This window comes from Ornithodoros turicata, chromosome 8 (assembly GCF_037126465.1).
Source record: "Ornithodoros turicata isolate Travis chromosome 8, ASM3712646v1, whole genome shotgun sequence".
In the NCBI taxonomy this organism is placed as follows: domain Eukaryota; kingdom Metazoa; phylum Arthropoda; class Arachnida; order Ixodida; family Argasidae; genus Ornithodoros; species Ornithodoros turicata.
In genome coordinates, this window is record NC_088208.1 from 20,856,109 (window position 1) to 20,874,218 (window position 18,110).

Sequence of the window (18,110 nt, forward strand, 5' to 3'; positions counted from 1 at the left end):
TACACACACACACACACACACACACACCAAAGTGAGGGTCTGGGCCCGCCCCTGAATTGAACAGACGGCAAATACTCCCCTCATACCCGTATTTTCCACGGTATATCGCGCACCGATGTATAACGCGCGCCCCTTAAAATTAGCGAAACTGGAAAAAGTTCGGTGTATAACGTGCACCGCAGGATAACGCGCACCACAGTCATGCAATTTCCAGTTCTTTACTCTTCAGGAGGAACTATAGGCTCTGTATCGCACTCATGGGTGCTGTTGAGGGGGGTCCAGAGAGCCCCCGACCCCGGCTCAGACCTTCACATTTATTGTACATAGCAAGAGAAGCACGCACGCCGAGTACAAGCATCTTTTATGACTTATTATTATAATCATCATTTATTATTTATCTTATTATTAATATCATTGTCATTATTATTATTGTTTATTTACCTACAAGGTGCGGCCTCAATTTTAAAGTACAGGTCTGCCACCCGAGTGGTTATCTAAGGAACGTGAGGTGACGTGAGAACACCAGGGTGCACTAGTATACCGAAGTCACCTGGGGTCTCTGACCCGCAGCTGATTCATGCGTGTTATGCCGCTATCGATCCAAGACCTAAGGAGCCTAGTGTTCTTTTATTTGTCGGAAGTCTACCCCATTATAACCACCTAAGAATTGCCGAGAAAGCATGAGGTTAGAACACAAAGCAAGCCACCCGAGTGTTAATCACAACTTCACTACTAAGGGGTCACTAAAGTGCAACAGTGTCTCCTTGCGGAGTGAAATATACCGTTACCTTGACACCAACACAAAAGGAACGGGATTCATCCGTTGCGTCGTTCGTGAATTATGCGGGAAAGAACCAGTCAGTTTGCGGTACGCTTTCCCTCTCCCTTCTTAATGGGAGCGGGCTCTCATTGGTCTCCTCGAACGATTTTGTCCAATCATCGCGCGAGGTCGCTTGAGGAGAGGCCAATCCGAGGCCTCCTCGCATTGTCGCCGTTCTTGAGAAGGTGAGAGAGAGGGAAAGCTTAAACTGCTGCTCCTTTCTCTCATAAATCACGGACGACGTAACGGAGTAACGGACGAATCACGTGCCTTTTGCATCGTTGTCAAGGTAACGGCATCTTTCATTCGGACGTGAGAATTTTTTTCACTTTAGAGGGAACTAGTATTCAGGTACCCTAGCCTGGAACAGTGCAGTATACAACCTGAAGCTCCACCTACTTTTTCAGCTTTCTGACCAATGACGTCTTCAAATATGGAGCACTGTAAATCAACCTATCCTCAATATTTGCCCCTCTATCCAACAAATGGGCTGCGGCATTTTGGGTGGCAAGTGGGGGGAGGGATATGTTTATTAAGGAAAAAAGACAGGGAAAGGAAAGGAGAAAGGAAAGAAAAGGAAAGGAAAAAGAAAAAAAGTTGGCAAATGGATTGGATGGGATTGAAATGGATAACTCTCGCTATATGCAAAACTGGTGGACTTTGCTGCATGTCTGAAGGACGCCACCTAGGCTGCGCAAGGCACGTCGGGAATTGTCGTCTGCTTACGTCGTTATACCGCTGCCGGCAGGACCACCTACTGGTACAGATACTGTCGTCGGTACGTTATTTTAAACTTACACATGAATAGTTGGAATAAAAAAGGCGAGGATGTTTATATCCATAAAATTCAGTGATTAAATTCAAAATTGCACAGCACAGTGACGTTCTTGTTGTGATTTCGTTGTGATCGCCGCGTTCACTAGGACTAACACCGACGACAAAACTTCTTATTTTCGGTTAAATATTGATTGCGGAGCATCAGTTGAAACTGATATCTGAGAAACGTATATGAGGATGTACATCTGCAGCGTAAAATCAGAGTAGTCTGTGAATCTTTCTTTTTTACTACATCTTTTTTTTTTTCACGAAATCCCCGCTTCACCGTGTTTGTTTTCGTCGCCATTTTAGGTGGCAGTCACGTGTCATGGCGACCCCCGTGGTTAAAAAGTAAACCAATCAGAGGCCCAGAACTGTGATTGACAGGTCGAGCCTCTCTTTGGGACTCCTCCCAATGGCCAGATCTCCTTTTAATATACGGCTCTGGCAGGGAACACACCGACCTGCCACCTCGTATACGTCCAAAAAAAAACGAAAAAAAAAATCCGATACAAAACTTTTGTGAAAAGGCTGGCACAATTATTACAATACGAAGAAGATAAGTTACAACTGACTGATTGATTGATTGATATGTAAAAGAAATAAGTTACAGCTGAATAATAGATTCTTCATAATAGTTCCTAGAGGGCACAGACATTGTAAGTAGCGCGGGTAGGAAACGATGTTTTGCAGATGCGTGGAAGCAGACGACAGAAGCGCGTGCAGCAACCCTCGCTCTCATGTATCGGGCCACAAATTCCATCACTCCTTCTGCCACCAAAAGCAGCGCATTAGAGGTAAGATATCCATTATTACTCCTTGCTGGATAAAAACTTGACTAACCGGACCGGAACAGACGTTGCTCTCGGTCTTTCTGCTCTGACGAGTAGCTTAGGATTACGGTATTTGTCTCCCATCACAATCCGTCCATATGTAAACATAAGCCTCCCCAAGACACAGTTCAAGAGCGAAGCTCGTATAACTTATTGAGATAACAGGACAGCAAAATAAAACAAATGGGACCCCTTGGCCTGACGTATTTACCATCGTACTTTGTCGTGCATCGTCGAAGGCATTCAGACTGTTGCCAATGCTTTGCGGTACTTTGCGGTCTTCTACTAGTCTTCTTCCAGCCGTACAGAGACGTGAGCCGTATAGTCGTACGAGCCGTAGAGTCGTATAAAAAATCGTTTATCGTATAGCGGCCCAAAAACGCTTGTTTATCTTGTCGTGCACTATGCAAAAAAGTCATCGTTGATATAGTCTGTGAAATATCACTAGAGCGCCTCCGATACCGAAGAAATGAGCAACAACAACAACTTTACTTTATGACGATGAATGGGAAGTTTCGTCGGCTCCAACGTATATATTTCTAAACCATTTGTGCAATATATCAGCTTCTTCGGTTTGTCCGCTTGCGACAAGGCAATGTGTAGTTTTTTGCACGTCTTCCACCTATATTATATGCGCGGATGTCTCGGAGACGTGGAAGTGCTTCTATGGTATACAAAACCCAGGGGGAACGCACTATAGACCAGCAACATAAGCATCAGGAAGCTATACGGAAGCTTGGGATATGTGTCTGAAACAATCTTTCGAAAACACACTCGTGTATAATAGCATTACGCGGATTGTAACATGACGGTACACGGCTTGTCTATAGCACAGTGCCAAGGTACATAGTGGAATGGTTGACTGATGCTTCGATTATTTCCCAGAGTACATCAGCCCTGATGCAGCTGTTCGACCGAATCAGCTTCCGCGAGGTAAAGTACACTCATCATGGCTCTACGAAGACAGCTCTATATATACATCGTACAAACTAGAGATGGGACGAATCCAGAATTTTGCGAATCCGAATTCTGGTCTATTCTGGTCGCACATTCAGTTCAACTGCGTTTTTTGTCTGGACACCACATTTAACAGTCACCCTAGCGGTCTAAAGCACTCAGCTGTAAGTGCTCTGGAACAAGATCTGCAACTGTAGATTGAGACGTGTACGTACGCAAAGTTACCAGTACCCAGGTACTACTTCCGGCAGTCGCCGCTTCATTGTGCAATTTGGCGCTAGGTGGCACTATTCATCATCACGTGATTCACGGAACTTCACCACAAAATGCGCTCCTAGCCAAGCATGAATGACACCGTTCGTTCCCCTGATTTGTTGAAAAGGGAGGAAGGCCTACATCTTTTTGTGACACTTATGCAGCTAACCAGCTCGCGTGGCTCAGTGGTTAGCGTGCTGGCCATGTCACGTCGAGACTGGGAGGTACCCGGGTTCGATCCCGGTGCCGGCTGTGCTGTCTGGGGTTTCTCCTGGGTTTTCATCAGAAGCTTGCAGACATATGTCGGCCCAGTCAGTCGTGACGTTACCCACCCCTGTAAGGCCTTCCACCAGCACCTTATGCAGTTATGCTAACTGTCACAAAAAGGCGTATCGTGCTTTCCACACGTCAGGAGTGGTAATTCCGGACAATGGTTGACCCTTTGCGTGTTATGCGGTGAAGTTCTGTTTACAGAGTTCATCTGGCCTACTCCACGCAGCACAAACGAACGACAGTAACCACGATGGTGATAATGTACATGTCATTTCCTTCCCCGATAATGTGAAGTGGCGCTTCTAGCGGCCACTATCGTAACTAAGCCTTAACCTGCCTCTCCCGCGAGACGATTGCCGCATGTCCAGGTTCCGCTTCCAGGAACGTTGATGATATTCCTCAGCGGTACCCTCAGTAGTGCTTCGGGCAGAAGCACCGTTGAGGACTCTAGCGCGGGCTAAAAGTATTACCCAATAGATACTGGGGACACCACTGAAGAATCTCTTCAACTTATGTGCAAGCGAGTCCCAGGTCCCTATCCATATATAGTGCTACGTCGTGCTCTGGAGCAGACGCCTCCACGTTTGTAGAACCATCCTCGTTTTATTTTTACCCTATCTAATCCTTCCGCAGGAGGATCTCTATTTGGACTTTGTCTTTCTGATCGCGCTTCACATGTGCTACAGGATCGGATCCTTCTTCCTGCTCATTGCCAGGTCCTACAACCGTCAATGACGTCACTCCGTGTACGAAGATCGCCAACATCCTCCTCGTCCATCTAGGAACTGTCCTCATCTAACCATTCCGCACACGCACCCGTTTACTGTACCGATTAAACGATTGCATATCAGCGCAGCATCTCGCCCGTGCGTTTTACTTCGAATCAGCTTTTCATTGTTACCATTGGCACGTATGGGCACTCCGCGTCTGCTATTGCAGAAGGTATTTAATATAATATGTACCCAATTAAAGACAGTACCAAAGTGAATGGAAACGCAATGCAAACAACACAAGGCTTCGTCCACGTCGTGAAACGTCACGATACATTTGATGAAGCGTCGTCTCGACACCACGTGGTCAACACACCATAGGTGGGGAAGTTACTTTTATTTTGTAGTGCACTACCGTTACTCACTACTTTTTCGAAAAGTAACGTGTTACGTTACTCGTTACTGTTGCGGTAGTAGGTAACGCGTTACTAACGCCGTTACTTCTGATAAGTAATGCCGTTACTTTTGCATTACTTCACCAGTTGTCCTTATAATATGTAAAATTTTTGGTTGAGTCACATAAGTGCATTCCGCAAATCAATACAAGCAATGTTGGGCACAAACAAGGGTCACGCATGTACACAACTTACATGTACGATTTACTGCAACGCAGAAGTAGTTGATGTTCAAAATTTTCATCGGTGAGCTTCGCCCGTTGGGCTGAGAGGACGCCTAATGACCAGTGAGTGCTCCTTGTCAAGGTTGATAGAGACGGTGACCTTTTATCTCATACAGTACAAATCCAAACAGCCAATTCCTTGGTACTTTGTTACTTGTTCAGAGGGTAGAGGCTATTTTTCTGCCGCTTTTGCCCCATTCATCCGAAAAATACCAGAGGGAGTGAAACACAGAGGTGGTAAACAAAGGTGACACCTACCAGGGTAGGTCAACAACCCTTCTTTTGCGTTCTTCGTGGGTGTCGATGTGACCTTCTTGTCATTGTTGAAGGTGAATAGAAAAAATCGGGGACTTTCCCGGATTCTGCAGGCACGGTCCTCGCTCAAGCTTTCAAGTTCCCGAACACGCAGTAACGCATAACGCCGTTACGCGTTGGTTGTTAAAAATGTAATGACGTTACGTTACTCATTACTTTTCTCCCAAATGTAATGCGTTACCATATTTCACTACTCGAATGTAACGCGTTACCGGTAACGCACTACTTTGTAACGCGTTACTCCCCACCTATGCAACACACCTACACTCGTCGCCGTGTTGGGGACCCGTCTACGACATGCGCTTCATGCTACGACATGTGCAACGACAGCTTGTCTCCGCGCAGGGGAGAGAGTCAAGTTTGGAGAAACAACGTGACGAAGTCTGTCCAATCACAAGGCAGCGACCTTGAAATGTTTGGGAGAAGGATCAATATGGTAGCTCGGCAGGCCGTAGAAAAAAAGAGGGAAATGTGGGGAGCTGCGCAGAAAGCTGACCTATGCATCGCGTATTTGTGCAGGACCACTCAGTCAGGAGCCTCCACTGACCCTCTTGAGCGCATTTGCAGGTGGCGCTAAGAACGCTTGTTTCTGAACCACGCCACGCCTTGTGTTCTACAATGTCTTTGTGTCCGACTATTCTTCAGCATGCGTGTAAAACATATTAGAAACCAGGTTTAAAAGACCCGTACGCTGAGCTACTTGGTTTGGAGTCAGCCGATGCATTGTGCACAAGGGACTAAAGACACACTGGACATGCAAGCGCCTTCTGAATGAGAAGAAGCGCTCGCTATATCCGTATACAGTGAACCCTCGTTACTATGACCATGGTCGTTCCCGAAAATTCTGGTCATAATGCGGAATTGTCATATTAACGGGGGCGATTTGCAGATGTTTCACTGCATTGTTCCCCAGGAGTACGGTCGTAAAGCGCGTATGTCAGATTATCGGGGGTCATATTAACGAGGGTTCACTGTAATTGCTACGCTCTGACTCTGCTTTGAGAGAGTTGGCACTCGCATCCAATGTGAGGGGGACCACCCAGCCTGCCTTCCGCGCGTACAACACAATTAAAATCACTTAATACAATCGTGGGACACAACGAACGTAAAAAACGGTGCCAAGCCCAAACACAGAGATCCGTCTTCCCTGGACCAAGCATGCACGGATCGTGTATGTTAAAATCCTTGTCTGGGTTGTAGTCATACGGAGAAGTCGACCACCAAGAGCTGAGAGCCTGAGACATGGGTCCCTCGACTGCAGAGTTCCAAAGGTAACACCTGGTAAGATCAGTGTTGTACGTAGCGCCGTTACTAGTTGCGGCGCTACCGTATCCGTTACTTTTTTCGGTAGCGGAGTAGAGATCGCGCTACTTTTTTAAACTGGTAACGAAAAAAGTACTTCCACTACAAATTTGCGGTAGCGCAATCTTTGAGCGCTACCGCTACTTTCCGAGCTGGGGTTCGCGACAACACGACTTCGACCTATCATCAAACCTCCACTCTGCCTGCCTTCGATCAAGCTGCCCGATATCACAACTCATTCTGGGGAGAGCGGGCAAATAGCCGAAAGGAGGGCACAGAGGCCGTTATCTTACAAAGAGGATGTGTCATCCACGTGTTCCCTATTTGGGATGAACCTTCTTGATTGGTGCATTGTCGGAGTTGTCTGCAAACTGACGTCACTCCATTCTGGAGCCGTCCTCGCTAGCTATGAGTCATGACATTCCACGTGACATTGCACCACGTAACCTTAGGTGCTTGACAGTTGCCATTTCTTGTCCGCTGCAATGGAGGGACCATGGCCTGCTACAGTGCAAAACAGTAGCGTGGTATTCAGATGTCTACTATGCGCCTCGGTGGGAAAGCTTTATCTGTGCGTCAAGGAAGTCAACGTTCAATTTGAAAAAGCACACCATGGTATGTTTACCAACTTCTCGTTCCGGGCAATCCGAGTTCTTTTTGTGACAAAGCTGTTGAGCCTTTTAGCGGTAGACATGCTTTGTGCTTTATTTGCTTTAGAGGAAGAGAAAAGGATATGCAGGATACCGAGTAGGCTTTAGTAAATCTGTAAAAAAACGGTTTTCAAAATTTTAGCCTTCAGGCAACCTACGTGTAACCTCCATTGGACGTCGATTTATTATTTTGAGATATTGTTTCATTTTATTATTTATTATTTTAAGACGTTTGAGGTACGTCATCAACGATACTGTTTCTTTCTTTCCTAAAAAGTAGCGCATGAAGTATCGCGTTACTATTTACGGGTAACGGTAGCGGTATTCCGCTACGTTTAGGTACGTGTAACGCTATAGGGATTTCGTTACTTTTTGCTCAGGTAGCGCGTATCGGCGCTATCTTTTTCGGGTAGCGGGTACAACACTCGGTAAGATTCTCCTGAACAAGACAAAACAATCCACGGGGCCATCGACGGAAGAGACAAAGGACGGATTTCGTTCGAACGCTCCACAGCAGCAACTCTTGCCCGAGTGCCAATAGACCTCTCCCTGTTTGTAAACAAAGGACGTCATAGTGTTCGACAGCGCCAGCAATTTGGTAGAGTTGAACTATACGCTCGAAGCTAGGGGGCGAACAAGGTCGCGTCCGAAAGCCATGGTCTTGAGGGGATTACGATGGTCCCTGAAAGGGACGCGACCTTCGGTTCTACTTTTCTTTCAATAAGAGCCAGCGAACACGTGCCCAGTCGTGGAACCCAGCCCTCCACTTCCGATTTGTTTCGGTTTCAGTCTGTCTACCAACGTCATGATGACGTTCCTCGGGTAGCGGTCTATTACGTCAACATGTTTGTCGCGCACATACGATACACTTTTCTTTGTTTGATAGTCATGGGCGTTCCCAGGATTTTTGTCCATCGGGGGGGGGGGGGGCAAAGTGCTTCGTGGGGGGCAAAAGCGTACAACCCCAACCCCCTTACCTCTTTTCCTGGAGATGGACGCTGCGGACTGTGTGTATTAAGAGTTTCATATCGTTATGACGTCTGAGAAAAATCATGACGACCTAAGAATATAGAGTGCAGGGAGGGGAGGGGGGCAAGGGCCATCGTTGCCCACCTCTCGTTACGTTCATGTTGATAGTTGCCATTGAGCGTGACAAACAAGATAATATCTATGTTACAAGGATAGTCATAGACAATTCGTAGATTTTTGTTACCATGATGGGTAGTGCATTGCCTAATTTATCGAATCCCTCCATCACTCTTCAGTCTTATCCGCAAAGCTGTATGACTTATTGTCTGCGCTCTATAGATAATCGAAATCCCCGCGCGCAGAGACGTACTCCCGACGTCAGTGTGACGTCATTGTGACGCCACGGTTGCATTTCCTTCGCTCACGCGCACGTAGAGAAGGAGGCTGCCGTTCTTTACCGTTCTGACCCTATGTATATATACTATATATATTTTCTGTTGTTTCGACTCGAACTCCGTATGCTCGTCATACAAAATAGAGTGTACAGAGCCTCATAATTATCCAGAAACGTCTCAAGGCCCTCTCTTGTTGGCTGTCTCAGGAAAAAGTGGCTACGGCGCGGGGAGGGGAAGGGCAAGAGTTCAACTCTAAACTGCATCTCGTCTCTTCAAAATCCTACTGAATTTGCGCCAAACTAATTTTGTTCATCGTGATCACAAAAATTAATTTTTATTTTCGAGAAATGTGACGTCAAAATGTGCTCAATCCGCTAGCAGCCTGGTAACATTGTTCTTCGATGTTCGATCTCCGCAATTTCCATACAATTTTCGTATAATTTCCGTCTCCTCATAGCAGCTTCTTCTCCTTCTACTACTACTTGGTGTGGCACACAGCCAGGTACAGGTTGCCAGTCTTCCATCGTGGGGCGGAGAGTGAAGACCGGCAGAGGTGATGACGGGTGCATGCGCTGTTGCCAGGCGATAGGCATCTTGCTTAGAGCCCAGCTTAGAGCTTAGAGCCCAGGAGCTTGCGGTGACGTCAGCTACTGTTTCAGATTTCGAAACTATGACGTTTTGTGGGTTCTTTCGAAAATCTGTGGAAGCGCGAAATGTTCATTTATATTGCGTGCTGCGCCATTGAGCGAGGTTGATTCAAGAAGCAAAATGCAATAAATATCGTGTTTATTTTTTTAAATGTTCGGAATGGCATTCTATATTCGCACGTCACTTGTCTCGGGCGATTGTTTCTTTTCTGCAGTACCTACAGAATACCTCTCTACAGTGTTGCTGGACGTTCCAGCTTTAAAATTCGCTCGACAGATCTCTATGAATCGCTAGGTATCGCTAGATTAGTTTTTTTTTTTTAATGTTACTAGAAATGTCTCCGAATAACTTGTCGGGCTTACAACGGGTGTTTCCGGTGGACATAAATATGGCAGTAACTTATTAAATGAAAGAGGCGCTAAAAGTAGTTATTACAAGCATATGCAAGGCAGAGATTCTCATGCATTAAACTGCGCCACTTTAGAGACGCAAATCGAAACTTATTCATTATGAACGCTATTCAGCGATGAATCTGTTCAATCTATATGAATAAGTAATGATCCAAGTACAACTTCTTTGTAAGGAATAGCAACGCAGCCTCCGGTCTGGCTATAGCCTTTCATATTTCTGCCTATCATTTATTCAGGTAAAAGAAAAATATATTTAGCGGGGAACACGGTTGCCTGTAGTGGCTGTCATAATAACAAGAACCAACCGTGGAATGTGTAGATTCATCACGATTCTATTCCGAAATATTGAAAACGTATAGACTGTCCACAACGAATGCGGTACGTGGCATGCCAGTCGATACGCGTTAATATGACCGCTTAGCATAGAAAAAGTTTAATGCCAGCCAAGTTAAAGTTGCAGTTGACGTTCAGGGGAGGTCGGAGGCAGGGTAAATGAAAGCAATAAAAAAAAAGAAAAAGAGAAAGGGGCAGAAAAGAAAGAAAGAAAAAGGAAGGGGATGAAGTTAGATGGAATTAAGTCTATATAGCTTGACGAACCCGAAGTTGGATATTCGAGGCACGTTGACACACAGATGTTTTGGTTGATATACGAGGGTTGGCTGCACAAACCGATGTGTTTGGTAGCTCCGGCGCGCTGCTCCGAAAGCCGCTAAATCTGGCGACAAAGTCGCTAGAGCAACGACACTGTTTGTTAATGGCGCCTCATCCTCTCTATGGTCCCCAAACTCGTGTCCCCAAATTGCCCCAAATGAACTAACGGACCAACGAAAGCCATGCGAAAGCACACAGGTGGTGTGCAAAATTGCATTCTTTCATATGAAACGATTATTGCCTTGTTATTATTATTATTATTACTTTGCCATTTTACAAGAGAACCTTTAGGGGGGGGGGGGGGTAACCTTTCGAACCCGCAGAAACCTCTTTACACAGAAACCTGAAACCAAAACCTGAACACCACAGGCTGACGAGAAACGTTGCGCCATCTAGAAAGGCATCTTTAAACTGAATACTGTCAAACGAGGAACATGAGCGATCCTGAGGAATGCAGTAAGACATATGCTTAGCTTTACAGTACTCATTAGGCTAAATATAACCACATCCACATCAACTGAGGACGTTTCTGGGGTTTCTGGCTGACGACAAGTAGAAAATACTTTGCAGACATGCCGACACGCGTCCCACTGCCCCACGCATGTTAATAAGCCAATGGAATCCAATCCAACCTAGTTGGAGGGGGGAATTCACCTAGGGGGGCAATGAATGGATCTGGAGCGAAGATGGTCGAGAAAAGAGATCGTCCACCCTAGGATTTACGGGGAAAAGGAGCTTCTGAGGTGGCCAAAATGAAGGAGATGGTTGGAGGCTGCTGCGTTTGCTCGGACGAGCGTGGCTGGGCCGAAAACCCGCTCGTCTACTGTGACGGCCAAGGCTGTAATGTTGCCGTTCATCAAGGTATCCCTCTCCCTCTCTTCTGTGTCCCTCGTCCACTATGTAGCGCGATTAGGCTTAACGAAGAAAACACCGATGTTCCGAAATAAAATGCTGCCAGGGTACGCTCCCACGCAGCGCAAACGGCCAGCTGAACGAGTGTGCGTTGCTGTGCGGTGCATTACAGCCGGTAAAAGTTGGAGATTGTCCCAGAAACATGGCGGCCCGCGATCCCGTAAATATTTAGGTTAGCAGATCGCGCGGGATGTTTACCTCGATCAAGTGCAGCTTGCACCTGCACTTCGGCATAAACATAGATCGCGATTACATTTTCTGTGCTTGCTATGCTCTGCTGACAACGTTTTCTTGGCGTGATCGTTTTGTAAACAATAAGACAAACGCAAATTAAATCCAAATAACGGAACAAACTTTTGATTGCGTGCACTTCTAGGAAGCACCCTTTTCTCACCACAATACATGCACTTGTACTACCTGCCACCTAATGTGCGAACCAGCTGTTGTGTTTGCTTTCACGGTAAACACTGTCGGTGCTACCAAAACTAATAGCCATTGATTGTCACGTAGGAGGAGTATTTACAAAGCACAGCGTTTGTGGTTAGCTGTGGATTGCGTGTGTTGTTACGCTGCATGAAGTGTAAGCAACATGCGTGCTCTGGTATCACGCATCTGAGAAGGTTCAGAGTTATCTGGAGGGAAGTTATGAGAGTGTAATATTTCATCGCGTGCTGCAACCGTGTAACCAGTTCATATGTCAACTATAGGCGTGTCGCTTAGGGCCTCTGAAGGTCAGATAATGAAATGCATATTTAGCTACAAAGAATCAGCGTGCAATCAAATTGTTGTGCATTTAGTAAGATCAGCATTTTCAAGACATTGAGAATACGATAGTGACAAGTGAATGTTGCTTTTCTTCCCTGTGCTCTCTGAGAGAGGTACCTAGAACAAAGATGTTATCTGTGATATCTTTTATATCTGACATATGCCCTTAATGAGGCGCATACGTGTGATGTCACATATTGAACAGTCACTCTGCAGATTGTCAAACACTGCTTGATATCATTATCCTTGCGTCAGTTAATCTCAGATTAGTGACATTAATGATCAGTTAATTAACGACATCCTGTCTTCCCTGTTTCACTCGTATTGTGTAGAAACTGACAGTATAATGAGGTTCACAAACACTTTGGTTGATGTCGGACAAGTTTTACGTATGCTGTCAAATCCCAAAGGCCTACTGTAAGGCCGTATTGTTCACACGACCTAAATTTCTAAGAATTTTGGGTCATTGCAGAAGAAAAAGTAGGGCACTATGCTACAAATACTAAACAAGCCTGAGTACTGGAGTAGCTAGGGTACTCCCTCGGAGATATGTCCAATGTCGTCTCCCCGTGTTCCACTCCTGATTGGCTCCTGCAGAAATTAGTTTTAGAATGCATGAGAATCGTAATGCCGACGGCTCAACAGGTCGCTGTTTGAGTTAGCTGCGTCTGCCAGCACCTCGACATTAGATGCCTGAAAAACAAGCGCATTGTTTGCCTGAACAGAGCGCGAGCTCTTTGAACTGCATGAGATATGGTTGTGTTCAGCTGCAGCGTTACATGTACCTCTGTTTGCTTCTATATTGAGTCTATGGTAGATGACACTGTAAATAATATGCATGCACATCATGAGTACGTATGGCAGATATAGCTGACAGTTGATGGCAGTTTATGTGTTGACATGTTGCGATAAAATGTTCACACAGCACGCAAGGCACTGTTCTTAGATAAAACAGAACTATAGGTTTTGTTTATACGATGTCACCTTCAGGGAAGTGGCACGGTCAGTATCGAATGTAGGTCGAGACGCTCGCGCTCATTGTGCATTCACTTGGTGTTTCTACGTCAACATATCCCAGTCACCCCCCCCCCCCCCGTTTTTGACGTTAATACTCTTTTAAATGGCATATGGCAGTGAACGAAAAACCGAAACAAAGCCTCACCAAACCTATGTCGGAGTAGTGGTCTTGCCTTTTTTGAGGTCGGTACTCTCGAGGGGATTGATTTTAATGGATAGACCATATGGTTGGATGCACGACCTTCTTCTGTAAGTCGATATCATGGATATATACTAGTTATCTGTGGGACACGCTGATCACGGGTTAGTCAACGCCGGTGGCCACTAGGACCTCTAAATCGCGGTATTGGGGGAGAGGAAATAACATATACGTTATAACCAGTGATGGCCAGTAGTTAACTACATGTAGTTAAACTACTAGTTAAACTACCTGATTGTAGTTAAAAAGTAGTTATCAACTACTTGGAGAAATGTGGTCTGCAACTACTAGTTAAACTACTATTTCGAATAGTTAACTACAGTAGTTAGGTTACTGCAGGCGCCAACGACTTCCGATTTTGCCGCAAGCTTTACGGCCCGATTGTGCTTCCGATTTTTACCTCGAGCTACTTGTTTGATGAGAACGGAGGTGCAGAGCAATTGTGCCGTGCATGTGTACTAAATCTTCACTGTTATCACTGCTTGTGATTCATATTTAGGTGTCTAAGAACGCTAGAGAATGGGATTGGTGTTGATGGACAACGTTAAGTAGTTATAGATGTAGTTAAACTACATTGCAGTAGTTAAAGAAGTAGTTTTAACTACCTCCCCTGAAAAGTAGTTGAACTACTAGTTAAACTACTCAATTGCAAAGTAGTTAGTAGTTATAGATAAACTACCGTAGAAGTGGTTAGTGGCCATCACTGGTTATAACATCATCACAGCTGCTGTCTGCTACTTACGGCACACATTCAACACCGTTCACTGTCATAAAGAACACGGCGGTTTTGGGAAAATAATGCAGTGGCAAATAGTGCCAGCTGGCGCCGAATCCCACGGCGGCGTGGCAACCGCTCTGACTACTACCTCGGTACTGGGAGTTTTGTGTACGTCCAGCTCTCCGCTCATAGTAGTAGTTCGTGGTGCGATGTTACACCATGGCGAAGGTTGGCGAGTGATTTGACGTGTTGTTCTGTTACCTCTGTCAGCCTGCTATGGAATTGTACAAGTACCAACTGGACCCTGGTTTTGCAGAAAGTGCGAGTCCCAGGAAAGATGTGCCCGTGTTGTAAGTTTGTCGCGGGAAACGTCTTAACGGTGCCTTGCTCATGCCTGCGATTCCTTTCAGAGGTGCGAATTGTGCCCTTCCAAAGATGGAGCCCTCAAGAGGACCGACAATGGAGGTGAGGGGTGGTCACGTGTCCCGCTGCTTTCCGAGTTTGCCAGAACCGACATCTGCGTTGTCAGACATTCGCACCGAAGATGTACAATGTGCCAATCAAACGTTGCTTCGTCTTTGTGGTCTGCGGTACTCGAGTGTTAACTTTATTAATTTTACGTCTAAAAAATGGGTTTTAGTTTTGGCGTCTATAAAGTACAGGTTAAAATTGGCGATATCGTATGAAAGAACAGATATTTGGACGAAAATTTAAGGAATGTGCTGCTCACATCTCAAATGAGCACAAGGTGCTGAATGGCAGTACCATGCGTTAAGTTTTTGGCTTTCTCTAGCGCCTGTACGGGAGGCCGAATGTGCTCTTTGAAGAGCTTGATTCTCTGGGTTTTTTTTTCTGGGTTTTAGCTGAAGTGGCAGTGATGCAAAGGGATTTGCTGGGTAAATGTGAGTCTCAACGAACTTAACCCTAAAACATCAGGCTCTGCATATGCACGGGTACAAGCTTCCCATAAAATCGCTCTCATCTTGATCAGACTTGGAACTACAGGGGGAAACAAAATCTTGGGAACAACCACCACCTGGATTTTCGAGGCCCTCGCAACAACCTAAAGGTGCATGATGTCATTCAAGCGCTGTCCTTTGCCGCGCATACGCAAATACAGGACAACTGTGGTTGTGCAGAGACGTTCTACCCGAGTCATATCCCGGTCAGTGAAATTCGATTGCTAAAAAAACATTGTCAATGTGCTGCGGAGCTATTGCGTATCTGAAGCATCCAAAGCATTCAGAGGAACATACAGACACAGGATTAATTTTCTTGAGAATGAGGACAGTTACGTGGGGCAAGAGCACAAAGCGGCCAAAAGACAGGGGCTGATTTATTGCACAAAGGAAAAGCATCCCCGTCAAGGAGAAAGGAGGTGCACGAGAGAAGGGTGTAGATCTGTGCAGTGCTTTTGAAGGAGGAGTGAAGTTGCCCCTCCATAGGTCTTCAGTTTTTTTCACTGTGGTGGGTTGCGCCACAAGTAACAAGATCAGCAAGCGCAGCTGGCCTGTGAGAAGTAAGTGTAATGCATGTGAGAGGCTTCTCATCTCTACGTCTTCTCGAAACACTCAATTTCTTCAAAGATGGTGTAAGAGAATGAGGGAAGTCAGCGTCACTTCGTGATGTTCGCAGTCCCGGTGGGAGGGCAGCTCAGGTAACGCGTGACATGGGGTGCCTCGATACTAGCTCCCGGCATGTAGGGGGACACCTGTGTCGTCTGCTACAGTGTCCGCCATTTTGACTCCCAAGTGCTGTAGTGGTAGCAGACAAATTTTCAGTGACCAGTGAGCTTACGGCTGGCCCTGTTGCAGGCCTGATGACACGAAGAGTCAGCTGATGTCACACGCGGATGTCGGGACGGGTTCATAGCTGTTTTCTCGGAGCTTTCTTTTTTTTTTTTTTTTGTAAATTTGATTATGCAGTGACAGTACACCGCACAGTGAAAATATTGTGCATTGTGGCTCCGATAGACTACTTGATGAATGAAACAGAGATTTGAGCCCTGTTTAAATGTCGACTTCTTTGCACCTTTAAAGGGGCTGTGAAACCATTTCCGAACTTTTGAAGAAATTGCATCGTAAACGTTGATTGATGTGTTCTTAAAATTGATCAACATTGATTTATATGTTGATTTATGTGCACATCGACACGCTCTGTTTCTGCGATCCCGCGTTACGAAGCTATTTCACTCCGATGATCACGGGCTGCACAAGCTTGTCCGTCACTCTCAACTGTTCACCCTCTCGCCTGTTTTCGTGGTGGCATTTTACCACGTGGAAAAGAAGTGCATAGTTTACCATTTCCATGACGATGTGGACGTTCGCAACGAGAGAGCTGGCCACCGGAAAAAACTTGCCTTCGGGCGAGCGTGCACGGAGAAAACTTCCCGTTTGTCTACCGACGTCTCTCAGCACGATTTGGCGCGACCATCAGAGGTGGCTCGAAAAAAAATTGCAGTTTAAAACAACCCCATCTGTGAAAGAAAAAACGTACAGATGAGCAATGTGGGAACTTGCGTTCCAAATTCGTGACCTACAATGTGAGAAACTGAGCCGTACACGTAGTGGGTTCCGTAAAGTTTCTCAACCCCATTTTAAGAAGAGGCCTGCACATTCACGCACTCTAAGCCTCTCGGTACTAATATGCTGTCTCATGACCTTCTATTAGGTTGGGCACATGTCGTCTGTGCCCTGTACATACCTGAAGTGCGTTTTGGCAATGTCACAACAATGGAGCCCATCGTACTCCAGCTGGTACCACAAGACCGCTTCAGCAAGACCTGCTTCATCTGTGAGCAGCAACAGAACGATGGCAAAGCTTCCATTGGGGCCTGCATGCAGTGCAACAAATCGGGCTGCAAGCAGTACTTTCATGTCACATGGTGAGCTGCCACGTAGCTTCAACAGACGCTCAGTTGTTACCAAATACATTCTCCTTCCATGTGGCAGACCTTTTTGTTGCTAAGTCATAAAGGGATACAAAAGAAAACCAATGATGAACACTTCAGTGGACACTAGATTTTACGTAGCAGACTACATTTCTTCGGCTGTAAAGGTACAACGTATGATACATGAATATATGCAACATACAAGATAACCATGTGACATGTAAATGGTGAGAGAGAACAGGTGTGTTCTCACACTTGTTCTCTCTCACCATTTACATGTCAAAGTATATATAAAGTATTAAAGGGGGCCATTAAGTACCTAAGGGTGAGGGACTGTCAGTAAAGCAAAGTGGTCACAGTATGATACTGGGCGATGTGTGTGGTGACGAGCATCTCAGAAAATGCTGCATCATGTATTTAGCAGTCTACTAATTGCTTCATGGAGATTGATATTTAGTAAGTAAATCAAATATTGTACAGTATTATAGAAAGTGCTCTAGAAAGTATGAGAGTGCCTTCCACAGAAAACGCACAATTTTTTTTTTTCTGCAATGCGCTAAGCGGCTGCTTTCTCTTTCTTCCTCCTTTCTGCAACAGTGCTCAGGCAGCGGGTCTTCTGTGCGAGGAGGCAGGGAATTACATGGACAACGTCAAGTACTGCGGCTACTGTCCCTATCATTACCAGAAACTGGTAAGCGATCATTTCAGTGAGGTGCAACATCCAGTATACCGTCATGTCACGATTGTCCGGACACCTTGGGAGTTGTCACTTCTCGTCGAGATAACAAATTTCCGGATAACGGAACCGAGCAATTTTCCGGTTAAACCCCGACAAATTTCGGAGACCTCTTTATAGTTCCGGGAAGGCAGACAAGGAAAAGATCGCTACTTCAACAATTCGTGCAAAGTGAGCGGCTTGAAAATAT

The 18,110-nt window shown here is 45.7% G+C and overlaps 1 protein-coding gene and 1 long non-coding RNA gene across 7 annotated transcripts in view; both read left to right on the forward strand.

Moving 5' to 3' along the window:
* The first annotated feature begins 2,322 nt into the window (after positions 1-2,322).
* On the forward strand, positions 2,323-4,809 carry LOC135366046 (uncharacterized). Its single transcript, XR_010414068.1, has 3 exons — positions 2,323-2,433; positions 3,355-3,402; positions 4,588-4,809. It is a non-coding gene; the product is annotated as an uncharacterized LOC135366046 (long non-coding RNA).
* A 6,501-nt stretch (positions 4,810-11,310) lies between these two features.
* LOC135366654 (protein AF-10-like) overlaps positions 11,311-18,110 on the forward strand; it is a 40,982-nt gene continuing 34,182 nt past the window's right edge. For 3 of the 6 annotated variants that reach the window (XM_064599453.1, XM_064599455.1, XM_064599456.1), the window contains exons 1-5: positions 11,311-11,544; positions 14,565-14,644; positions 14,705-14,759; positions 16,965-17,178; positions 17,782-17,875. In XM_064599453.1, coding sequence (XP_064455523.1) covers positions 11,436-11,544; positions 14,565-14,644; positions 14,705-14,759; positions 16,965-17,178; positions 17,782-17,875 — 552 coding nt within the window. In that variant the 5' untranslated portion in view covers positions 11,311-11,435. The other 3 variants (XM_064599454.1, XM_064599458.1, XM_064599457.1) reach the window with 3 other exon arrangements.